Below are 12,662 nucleotides of genomic sequence, written 5' to 3' on the forward strand. Positions count from 1 at the left end.
TCTGACAGGTTTGGCCTACCTAGACAGATTTACTCTTGAAAATCTGGCTGGAAATACCCATGCATCTGCCTTCATTATGGTACTGAAGTAACGTTCCCACCTCTTTTTCTAATGGATCACCTTCAAGAGCCACATGGCAGACTATGAACACACAATCTTGTCTATATTGAAGAAGACCAGCTTTTGAGTCTTGAATATATGAGCCTGCTTTAAGATCATCTGGGGAGGGCCTTCTCTCAATCCCACAACCATCATAGTCACATTTGTGGTGGATGTAGGACAGATCCTTCTCAGTGGCTACTCCCAAGTTGTGTTTTTTTTCTACAGAAAGGGTCTTCTTAGTAAGATTTGCTTCAAAAAGGTTAGCCCAGGTATGGACAAACCCAGGCCTATGGGCCAAATGCGGTCCCTTGGGCTCCTTTCTGAAGCCCTCCTCTCTCTCATCATCCCACCCTTACATCCTTCTCTCTTTCCTTCTTCCTTTCCTCCCACTCTTCCTTACCCCCCTCTTTCTTTCTCCCTCCCTCCTTCCCTTCCACTCTTTTGTCCTTCCTTCTCTCTTTCCTCCCTCCTTCTCTCTCTCAATTTCCCTTCTTTCCTTCCTTCTTTCCTTCCTTCTTCCTTCCCTTTTGTCTTTCCTTCCATCTCTCTTTCCTCCCTCCCTTCTATTCCTCTCTTCCTGTTTTTCTTCCTTCTCTTTTTACTTCCCCCTTTTCTCCTGGGGGATGTTTAGCTGGGATAAGAGAAGATAGAAAGGGAACATGATAACTATGTTTCAATATTTTAAAGGGTGTCCCATTGAGGTGGGGGGGATTCGTCTGAAAAGATTAGGAAGAAATTCTTGAGAGTAAGAGCTGTTGGAGAGTGGCATAAGCTGCCTGGGAGTGTGGCGGAGTTGCCTTCTCTGGAGGCATTTCCACAGAAGCTGTTTTGATTGTGTCTTCCTGCATGGCAGGGGGTTGGACTGGATGGCCCTTGGGGGTCTCTTCCATCTCTAGAATTCTAGGATTCTTTATCAGGAGTAGGCAATATGGAGGCTAATGGATACACTTTTTATATCCCGTTCACCATCTCATCCTGACCAAGGCCAGCCCTTTTGGGATCCAAATATTTCCTGTCTTTCCTTCACTTTCTGCCTCCAAAAGGGAAGAGAAAGGGGAGGAAAGGGCAGGGAGGGGGCTTGAGGAGAACCCCTTTACTCCCAGTCCACCCATCCTGCTCTGGCTCACCATGCAGCCCCCAAATTAGAAAATTTGCCCATGCCTGGTTTAGCCATTGCCTTCTTCTGAGGATGAGAGAGTGTGACTTGCCTTTGGCCATCCAGGGGGTTTCATGGCTGAGTGGGGATTTGAACCCTGGTCTCCAAAGTCAGAATCCAACACTTAAACCACACCACTATACTGGTTTCACACAATATATATTACCTTTGAGCATTTTGACAGCAACCTGGACTGACACTTCTGTTTCACTGATCCCATATGCAACAGCATTCACCACTTTCCCAAAGGCACCAGATCCAAGTACTTGCCCTACAAGGTAAAAAGAAGAAAATAGCATGTAACTCTAGCCATTTGGTATAGACATAATTACGATCACACTGAATTTAGTGCTGAAGACCACAGACTGCTCACCAAATTCCAGGTTTTCTCTGGGGAACTCCCACTTCAGATCATATTCAACCTCATTGAAATCAACATAGATATATTCATTATCGGAAGGACCAACCATCTGAATCATTTGTAGCTGGCTTTCATACCTAACTTGCTGCAGAAAATGGGACACTGTGAATAGTGGAAGGGCATACAAGGGAGAAAGAGAATGGGTGGGGGGAAAGGCAGGGATTTTGCTGTTACCTTTCTGTATTTTTGGTAAATTAATAAGCACAGTGCCATGATCAGTGGTAAGCAGAATCCAATAACTCCATATAATGCCATATTATCCGGTGGAGCAAATACTGCAATTCAAAAAGAAAATCAAATTATTTGCATGGGACAAACATTTAGAATATTATTACTAATGGAGCAAACTTTAAGTTTTTTCCCCATTACAAATGGATTTTTAAGGACTTGAGCTGCAAAGAACACCAAACTTTGGGTTTTTCCAGTTTGGGGACCAAGCAAAAAAAAAAATCCTTAACATTAGTAAACAGAGAAAATTAGTTTTTCTGCACTAGTTCTCCATTATGCCAGGTGGACAGAAGACACATATTCTCATAAAAAGAACTGTGGAAAAAATACCAAAATAAAGAGTATGTACACTGATGTACACTGATACTGTACATAAGTGTTTCTCAACTTTCCTAATGTCATTGACCCTTAATACAGTTCCTCATGAAATTATTTTCGTTGTTATTTCATAACCGTAATTTTGCTACTGTTATGAATCATAATATAAATATCTGATATGCAGGATGTATTTTCATTCACTGGACAAAATTTGGCACAAGTACCTGATATACCAAATTTGAATACTGGTGGGGTTAGGGGGAGGGGTTTATTTTGTCATTTGGGAGTTGTAGTTGTTGGGATTTATGGTTAACCTACAATCAAAGAGTATTCTGAACTCCACCAATGATGGAATTGAACCAAACTTGGCACACAGAACTCCCATGTGAATTTTCCAGGCTGTATGGCCATGTTCCAGAAGCATTTTCTCCTGACGCTTCACCTGCATCTATGGCAGGCATCCTCAGAGGTTGTTATCAAGTTGTTATCAAGGTGATCAAACTGATCAATTGCAACATTCACACTTGCCTCAAACAAGCAAGCGTTCTTTCTCCCACTCTCAACATTCCACAGATATGTAAACCCCACTTTCCTAGTTTCCAACAGACCTCACAACCTCTGAGGATGCCTTCCACAGATGCAGGCAAAACGTCAGGAGAGAATGCTTCTGGAATATGGCCATACAGCCCAAAAAACTCACACCAATCCCGTGATTCCAGCCATGAATGTGTTCGACAATATGGAAGGTTTGGTGGGCATTCACCTTGAGTTTAGGAGTTGTAGTTCACCTACACCCAGTGAGCACTGCGGACTCAAACGATAATGGATCTGAACCAAACTTGTTATGAATACTCAATATGCCTAAATGTGAACACTGATCGAGTTTGGGAAAAATAGACCTTGACATTTGGGAGTTGTAGTTGCTGGGATTTATAGTTCACATACAATCAAAGAGCATTCTGAACCCCACCAATGATAGAATTGGGCCAAACTTCCCACACAGAACCCCCATGACCAACAGAACATACTGTATTTTCTGATGGCCTCTAGCAACCCCTCTGGTACCCACTTTCAACCCTCCCCCCAGGGGTCCCAACCCCCAGGTTGAGAAACACTGCTGTACATAATGCTGGAATTTGTAGTCCACAAAAAACAAGGAGATACACGAGTCCCACACTTGACACTGGTGATTTTACCACAGTATAAGCCTGAGACAAAGAACTAGTGATAATGTTTTTTATTTGAACTACAACTTCAAGAATCCCACAGGCAACTGTGGTCTATGGGAGCAATAATTAGAAAAAAGTTACTGTTTTCAGCTTTGAGGAAAAATGTGAAGGATCAGATTGCTAGTATCTACAGCCCAATATTTTTTCATTAGTTAATAATTACTCCAGAAGAAATGTCCAGTTTTCTCAAGACTCAAATTTCTCCTTTGGATTTCAGAATCTCATCTTCTCAACAACATTTCACAATGATCTATATGCAAAGTGGAACCATGAACTGGATAGGCGTGATGGTATAGTACCTTTAAGGCGAGCAGTGTTTGTTTGACAGGACTGGCCAAATGAATTGTTTGCACAACACTCAAGCCGAAAGCCATTTTGTACTTCACTCATGCGTAAAGTGCTCGTTGTGCTCCAGGAACCAAAGGTCTTTCCTTCACGTAAATCATTTGTAATTCCCTTCGTGATTTCTGTACAACTGACAGGGGGAAAATCTAATCAGTTATTTGTTTGTTTGTTTACTCCATTTATACCCTGCCTTTCTCTACCCCTAAGGGGACTCAAGGCGGCTCACATAGAGGCAATTGTTCAATGCCCTTAAAACACATACAGTTAAAAAAAATTAAATTAGATTAAAATTAAAACATATTAAACATTTTAAAACATTACATTCTATCTTAAAAGCACACCATCCATAGTCATTCCATAAATTCCAAATCTGTAAATTGCATTATTCTTCGAATGATTCCACAGCCAGGTTTTTTACCTTTCTTCTGAAGGCTAGGAGGGAGGGAGCTGATCTAATGTCACTGGGGAGAGAGTTCCATGCCCAAGGGGTTACCACTGAGAATGCCTTGTCTCTCATTCCCACCAGTCATGCCTGCGAAGGAGGTGGGACCTAGAGCAGGGCATCCCCCAGACGATCTTAATCTCCGCAATGGTTCATATTTTTTCTATTTCTTCTCCAAATTTCAGGTAAAATCAATAAGAGAATCCTATGCTTTACACACCATAATATTTGTTATTAATAAATTGGAATGAATACAGAACTTTCTATCGTTTTTAGTATGCAGGCCATTTTTATTTAGAGGTTATGCCTAGATATTTTTCTTATAAACTATAATATTGCCCCATTGAAACTAGAGCCTCAGACTCATCCTACCCAACCCTTCTCTTTCATTTAGGCTGGAGGTGAAATAATATATGTGGACAACCACAATGTATCAACTATACTCAATTGTTGCTTGCAAGTAAAATAAACTCATTGAATCAATTGCCAAATAACAAGTCAAAAAAGTATGCAAATTTCAATGATTCAATAAATCTAACTCTAGCTTGGACTTGAAATTGTAGAGCAGTGGTTCTCAACCTGTGGATCCCCAGGTGTTTTGGCCTACAACTCCCAGAATTCCCAGCCAGTTTACCGGCTGTTAGGTTTTCTGGGAGTTGAAGGCCAAAACATCTGGAGACCCACAAGCTGAGAACCACTGTTGTAGAGTCTTATGGGATACTACAAGCCATTTCATCTCAATGTTAAGACCATCTTCACAGATCTTTCTCCATGAAGTTACTTCTTTAATAGAGCACAAGATGATATTAAAAAGCTTGGATAAGGAGTAGGGGAGTTATCTGACTGGGACTAGAAACTGGGACCAGTCAATTCCTCCCCTCTTCCCCAGAAATCCCGCAGATACTTTCAAGTTCTCCACTGAAGACGTAGCACACCCTGGTACCCTCCAGGTGTTTTGGAGAATGGCTAAGGACAATGGAAGTTATAGACCAAACTATCTGCCAGGTACCAAACTGAAGAAGGATGATTCAGGGGCTCACTGATTGGACATCTATCACTTCATCCTCCTGTCACAAACTCTAGAGCAGGGATGGGCAAACACTGACCCTCCAGGTGTTTTGGACTTCAACTCCCACAATTCCTAACAGAAAGTAGGAATGAGTAGACGGCTATGAGTAGACAGCTACTGGCTATAACATATCACAGTTGGGCTTCACTGTGAGCTGCTACATTTCCCCTACATTAAAATCACATTCTCAGAACCTTCTTAGTTGTTGGATTAACACAAATTCTCAATGTCTAACAGTATCTTAATTGGTGAAAAAGAAAAGCCAAGATGAATCATTAGACAATTGGTTTGAACTTCTCAATGTAACATAATATTAAACTTTCTGTGTATATAAAAAACTAAACAAAAATATCATAGAAATATGTCTGAGTTCTAATGTATTATTATTATTTATTATTATGTTTATTTATATCCCGCTTTTTCTCTCCATACGGAGACTTAAAGCGGCTCACAAATAAAAGTATTACAATACAACTTAAAATATATTGTATACAAAAATTAAAACAGCATTAAACATCATAATGAATAACTCGGGACTATGTCTGTTCTTGTTTTTATTGTATTTTAAAGTTAATTGTATTGTTTTAATCTACTGCTGTAAACCGCTCCGAGTCAAATTGGGAGTAGCGGTATACAAATCAAATAAATAAATAAAATAATATTAAAAACAATTCAAGTTAAAACATAATTGCCATAACCACAAGGTGTTATGAGGTGTTATGGGTTATGTATGCATTTTAGCATAACGCAAGAATTACAATTATATATTCATGCCAAAAAACAAAGCTTAAGTTATTTAAATACATAGCATCCTTTTAGCGTGGGAGACCTACGCATGCGGACGACACTCCTAATGTCATGATGGTGTTCAGAAACCTAACCACTACTTTGCAAATAAAAAAAAAAGGGGGGGGATTTACAGGCATATTTATTTACTGGAGTAAAATGAAATAGTATCTTTCTTTACTTTGTATCCTCTATAGGACACTCCTTCCAGACCCAGGATGGTGCAGGATTGCTCTCAGAGATGCAAGAAATGCTGTCTTCTGCATTTGGTGTTGAAATCATAATTACTTCTGGTTTTCCTAGAAAGATATAGCAAAACAGCATACAATACTTTTAGAAAAATAATTCCCAAAATTTGCAAGAACAAATCTCTAAAGTAGAGCTTGTCCTGTTACTACTAAATTTGGCTAGGATACATTGGTTATAATCAAATGCAACCAGATAAGAGAAAAGGGAAGGAGACTATGGAGATGCCTGGGTGCCTTTTCAAAGGTGCTTCAATTAACAAAAAAATTCCAGGATTTAATAGGATGGTGGTCAAAGTAGAATTGAGTGCTATACATGTGCAGTATAAAAGAGCCCCAGGTCACAAAGTGTCAAAGAACTACAATGCCTTCTTAGCTAACTATTTGTCCAAACTTTGAGCACATTTGCCTTAATCTTGTGGGCCGTGAAGGTTGCAAATACATAATGGTACAGCCTAGGAATAGGTACCTTCCCAAGAGAAGGCATTACAAAAATAAAACATGAGAGGTCACCTCCCTCTGTCTAAGCTGTTGCATTTACTTATATATAACAGTTTGAATATCTCTTATCTGAAATTCTTGGCTAAATCTTTTGGATTTGGATTTTCTTCCCTGGGTTTTGGAATAACTATATTTATTTATTTTATTTATTTACATCATTTCTACCCCGCCCTTCTTATGTTGATGACATTGAATTGTTGCCTTGTGAACAGCCTTGAGTCACCTGTGGGCTTAGAGGTGTGGTATACAAATGTAGCAAATAAATAAATAAATAAATTTTAGATTTAAGAATACTGGATAAGGGATGCTCAACCTGTATTTTTTTCTGGAAAAAATGATCTGTACTATGTCTACAGTCTACTGTAAAAAAAGAAAAAGAACATCCAAGAAACAAAATAAATGCATAATATTTTATTGGAGTTCGGTTAATTTTTTTTAATTGCTTTGAATTTGATTCGATGAAAATGAGTATAAACATCTGAAAAACAAGTAAATAAATAAATAAATAAACATGCCAAACTTTGTTTTTATTTTACTCACTTTTAACATAGAGTTTTAATTTTCTCCTTACGAAGGCATCACTATTTTCTGCATAGAACTCATATTCACCTGGTTGGTATTTATGGTCACAGAATGTTGCAGAGATGCTGTTTCATAAAGGAAGGAAGAAAGAGTCATCCAAGCATGTATTCAGATGCAATAATTATGTTTTCTTAAAAGCTAACCAGGCAGCTCTCAAAGAATATGAACCCCAAAATAGCACCACAGATACTTTCTTCTATGAACAGAAGAGAATAGGGTGGGGTTCTCAATAGATGCTATTGGATAGGCACTCATATCATCCCTAGGCAGCATAGCCAATAGTGAGAGATGATGGGAGTTACAATGCAGGAAGATTTGAGTGTGCCACATCCTTCCCTTTGCTCTGATTAATGAATTGACCATGCTGTCTGGTCATGATAAGAGTCATAATTCCACAAATTTAGAGATCACTACGGTGAGGAAGGTAATGAAGATGAAAGATATTCCAAACAGCATCCATGGCTAGCCAACCAACCTATGTAGTACATCTAGGAAATCAACAACAAGAGAACAGCATGGAATCAAATGAAGGCGTGCTTCACATGTTCAACATAAATGTGCAGTTTTCTGTCCTGCAGCAACTTCAGACTACAGTATATATTTTCACAAGCAAATAGGATTCAAGGCCAAGCTAGGTTTTGTGGGTGTTGAACTTCATTTGTAATCTGGACCTTGATGACTCAGAATAATCATTGTGTGTCAGGAGTTACAATTCCCAGATCTCTTTTTCTCTCATGTGATAACTGGATTTTGAAAATTGGGCTTGTTGTAGATACAAGAATTGTGATAAAGCTTCAATTGAGACATCCCCCCCCCCCCCCAGATCACTCTTTCAGAAGTGAATTTCCCTTCCGTGGGGTCGATTTCTCTCTTACCCCTGTTTTTAACTGTAAGTCATTTGCAAGTCGGATATTTGTAATCTGAAGACATCCTGTAATTAACTTATTTTGTGGAAGATGGACAGAGATGCTACAAATAAATATGAGAAACATTATATAAATGCACACATGCAAGTTGGGTATGGGATTGTTGAGAGTGAGGTCAGAAGGAAATTAAATATGGGAAACAGTGACAGTGACATTCACATCTTTAACACTGGTCAGTTGTAGCACAATAGTACAAACATGGAAGAGCTGCTGACAGAGTTGAGTTCCTGCCCCATTTCTCTAAATCTGTCTAGAACAAAAGGAGAAGAAATAAAAACACAAGAAAGCAACAGCACTGCAGTCAGAGCAAGCCAAGCTCCTGAGATACAAATGATGGTTTTCCAGACAAACTTGGACTTGAGCATCAGCAAACACATAGTCAGGCTCCCACTTACCTTCATCTGGGCCTGAGTCTCATCTCCTACTCAGGAACACCAAGATGCACTTGAAATGCCTCCCCTCCATCCTGTTGATTGAATACAGAACTACAGCAAGGGTGGACATGAAGCTGGACCTGCACAAGACAACGCAAAGGAGCAAAAGAGAAAGGAGTCTGCCTAATAGTCTCCAAAGGAGACAAAAGAGGCTGTTGAACAGTTTATCAGCCTGTGATCTCCTTTCTCACCTCCATTTCTCCTGCCAAGAAATAAGACCAAGCAGCTAGAGGAAGAAGACAAAAATGCAGCAGAGAGACATTATTAGCAGAACAAGGACACAAAAAGAAAATTCAGATCTCTAGGCTACCCTAAAGCTCATCCCTAGAAAAGTGCTCACAGTGGTTGTAGGAAAAAGATTGAAAGATCTACCACAAATTTTGGGTGGCATCCTACTAGTGACATACACAAGCATAAGTCCATCTTATGCTTGTGTGTTTGCAGAAGTTGATTTTCCTTTCCTTCCTCCACAATGAGCAAAGCACACTGTATCTAGCTACGCCCTCATAGCCAGAGGCAGACAATGACATGAGGCAATGATGAGAATTCTGGAGGGCCACAGTAGATCTATGTAGAAGATGTCATAGAGTTGGAAGAGACCTCATGGGCCATCCTGTCCAACCTTCTGCCAAAAAGCAGGACAATCGCATTCAAAGCATCCCCAACAGATGGCCATTCAGCCTCTGTTTAAAAGGCTCCATAGAAGGAGCCTCCACCACATTTCAGAGTAGAGAGCTCCTCTGCTGAACAGTTCTCACAGTCAAGTTCTTCCTAATGTTCAGGCGGAACATTTCCTGTAGTTTGAAGTCAGTGCTCCAGGTCCTAATCTCCAGGGCAGCAGAAAACAAGCTTGCTCCCTCCTCCCTATGACTTCCCCTCACATATTTATACATGGATATCATGTCTCCTCTCAGTCTTCTCTTCTGCAGGCTAAACATGCCAGGCTCTTTAAGCCACTCCTCATGTGCCCTCCTCTGGACACATTCCAGATTGTCAATATCTCTCTTCAGTTGTGGTGCCCAGAATTCAACACAGTATTCCATGTGCTCGGTTTTGTACAGCTATGATGACACAATCAGGGGATCCTCTGCCCCTCCCCCCAAAGCTCTACCAGCAATAGAACGTACATTGGAAGGGGTTTTGTGCAACAGTGAGCTGGGAATGGTGACAGGGAGCTGACAGAGTCCCACATGTGACATCCTTATGACATCTTTATGTGGCATGTTAGTCTTTTTTTGAATTTACAACAATGTTGGGCAAAGGGTGACCCATGGGGCATATGTGGTTCCTCAAGCTCATTTTGGAGACCCTCAAGCACCCCTCTCATTTGTGTAGACATATGATTTTTGCAAAATAGCCCCATACACCCTAGAACAGTGGTTCTCAACTATGTGTCTCCAGATGTTTTGGCCTTCAACTCCCAGAAATCCTAACAGCTTGCAAACTGGCTGGGATTTCTGGAAATTGAAGACCAAAACACCTGAGGACCCACAGATTGAGAACTACTGCCCTAGAACATAGTGTTTTTGTAATAGTGTTTACACATTGGCCTTATCTCCAAGATAGTCAGTTACTTACTTTACTTTCTTAGGCAATCCCTTGCTTTCCGAGGATGATTGTCTTCCAATATTCTTGTGGGTCCGTATGTGGCTGTGGAGCCCTATTCTTGCTCTGCATCTTCTTTCGCAGTAAGGACATTGGTTTCCAGGTGGAAGGCGGTCCCGGTCGGGGTTGGCTTGACACGCCTTCCTCTTGGCACGTTTCTCTTTTTCACCCTCCACTCGTGCCTCCTCAAATTCTGCAGCACTGCTGGTCACAGCTGACCTTCAGCTGGAGCGGTCAAGGGCCAGGGCTTCCCAGTTCTCAGTGTCTATGCCAGAGTTTTTAAGGTTGGCTTTGAGCCCATCTTTAAATCTCTTTTCCTGTCCTCCAACATTCCATTTTCCGTTCTTGAGTTCGGAGTAGAGCAGCTGCTTTGGGAGACGGTGGTCGGGCATCCGGACAACATGGCCGGTCCAGCGAAGTTGGTGGCGGAGGACCATCGCTTCAATGCTGGTGGTCTTTGCTTCTTCCAGCACGCTGACGTTTGTCCGCTTGACTTCCCAAGAGATTTGCAGGATTTTCCGGAGGCAGCGCTGATGGAATCGTTCCAGGAGTTGCATGTGACGTCTGTAGACAGTCCACGTCTCACAGGCATAGAGCAGGGTTGGGAGGACAATAGCTTTATAAACAAGCACCTTGGTATCCCTGGTATCTTGGTATCTGACTAACCTCTGAGGATAGTTAGTTATGACATATATGTAAATACAGGTATTCCAAAATATCCCCCCACCCAAAGTACTTTTGCTCTCAAGACCTGTCAAATTGGGACAACTGGAAAACATGTAGTAGTCTAGGCAACGAGGTATCACAGCAGTCCTAAGTGGGTGGAATTGTATGTGAGCAAGAAAACAAATGAACAACAACAACAAAGAAAACAAAGCTGATGGAATGGTACAAAGTATTCCACAATCAACCTCAGAACCTCTGAGGATACCTGCCATAGATGCAGATGAAATGTCAGGAAAGAATGCTTCTGGAACATGGCCATACAGCCTGAAAAATTTACAACAACCCAGTGATTCCAGCTATGGAAGCCTTCGACAATATATTCCATAATCTCCTGCAAACACCACAGATGCCAAGTGTGCTCCTAGGGAAGGGAAATCCCATCCTCCATGTCCATCATAGAAAGGAAATGTTTTATCCCTTCTCCCTTAAATCTTAACAGATTAATATACTATGCTCTTGCTGACAAAGTCAGCTGTATCACTAGGCAAAGTCACACAATCTCCTCAGGCAGCAGTTTTCAAGCTAAGTACTGGGACTTGGAGAGTGGCAGAGTGTGTCATCTACTGCTTTGAGACAGGCTACAAAAGATCTTGGGTGGACCAGTAATTTGGTCGTATTGGCTTATATACAACAAGGCTGGTAAATATAAACAAGAGTAATGACATAGGAGCAAATGTGGTTACATTTTAATTTAATGAGACTGATTCAATCATTTATCCACCTTCTTCTGCTGAGAGTAAGGGAAGGCTTGCAATTGACACAAATATGTTTTAGTTTTTAAAAAAGGAAGTGAAAGTTGGTGATACGGCGAGCACAGAGATATCTTCAATCTTATAAACAAGGAACAGAAAACCAAAAAGTACTAAGAATGTTTTATGGAAAAGGTTAGGGGAAGTTGTAGGTGAAGTGGAAACCTTGTGGTGTGGCTTGAAATCAAAGCTCATAAAAAGGGAGATGGAAGAAGAAAGTTGAAGTGAAATTTAGCTTTCAGTTGGAATATGGAGAAATTTCTTACTAAAGCCTGCTATGCATAATTTCTTGTTTTTTAAAAGCTATCTGCTCTCATTTTCTGTCAGGCAAAGCAGCAGAGTTTTTAAAGAAGATAGAATAAATAGAATAACTTTATTGCCATTCTACATTGTACAATGAAATTAAATGCTTTCCTCAGCACTCATCACAAAAACAACACACTCATCCCTCCACACTCCAAACACTCTTAATTTGCCAGCCAGTCCCTATATTTCAGTTGCTTTCTCCATGACAGTAAAAAATGTAGCCAAAACTTGAGAAAATTATTAATTTGGGATGAGTATTCTCAGCTGATCTCCAGTGAAGATGAATACCATAAAAAGTCATCAATGTTTCATTGGGAAACAATCAAGAAAATATATATAATGTGCACTTCCCTATGTATGCAAAGATCAAAATGATCAAGCAGAAGAAACTGGTCTAGACACTTTGGGTACTATACCAGGAGAAATGTGGGATATAAATAAAATAAATCATGAGATAGCTATGTGATACATCTGATTTTAAAGCTGATGCAG

General features: G+C 40.4%; 1 protein-coding gene across 1 annotated transcript in view; it reads right to left on the reverse strand.

The window, feature by feature from the left end:
- Nucleotides 1-12,662, reverse strand: part of FLT3 (fms related receptor tyrosine kinase 3) — a 71,303-nt gene that overhangs the window by 15,590 nt on the left and 43,051 nt on the right. Inside the window, exons 10-15 of the mRNA XM_060770889.2 lie at nt 7,383-7,489; nt 6,278-6,395; nt 3,754-3,929; nt 1,854-1,954; nt 1,632-1,764; nt 1,425-1,529 (exon numbers count right to left, since the gene is read on the reverse strand). Of these exons, the coding sequence (XP_060626872.2) occupies nt 1,425-1,529; nt 1,632-1,764; nt 1,854-1,954; nt 3,754-3,929; nt 6,278-6,395; nt 7,383-7,489 (740 nt within the window). The remainder of the gene's footprint in view (nt 1-1,424; nt 1,530-1,631; nt 1,765-1,853; nt 1,955-3,753; nt 3,930-6,277; nt 6,396-7,382; nt 7,490-12,662) is intronic.

Source organism: Anolis sagrei, chromosome 3 (assembly GCF_037176765.1).
Source record: "Anolis sagrei isolate rAnoSag1 chromosome 3, rAnoSag1.mat, whole genome shotgun sequence".
In the NCBI taxonomy this organism is placed as follows: Eukaryota; Metazoa; Chordata; class Lepidosauria; order Squamata; family Dactyloidae; genus Anolis; species Anolis sagrei.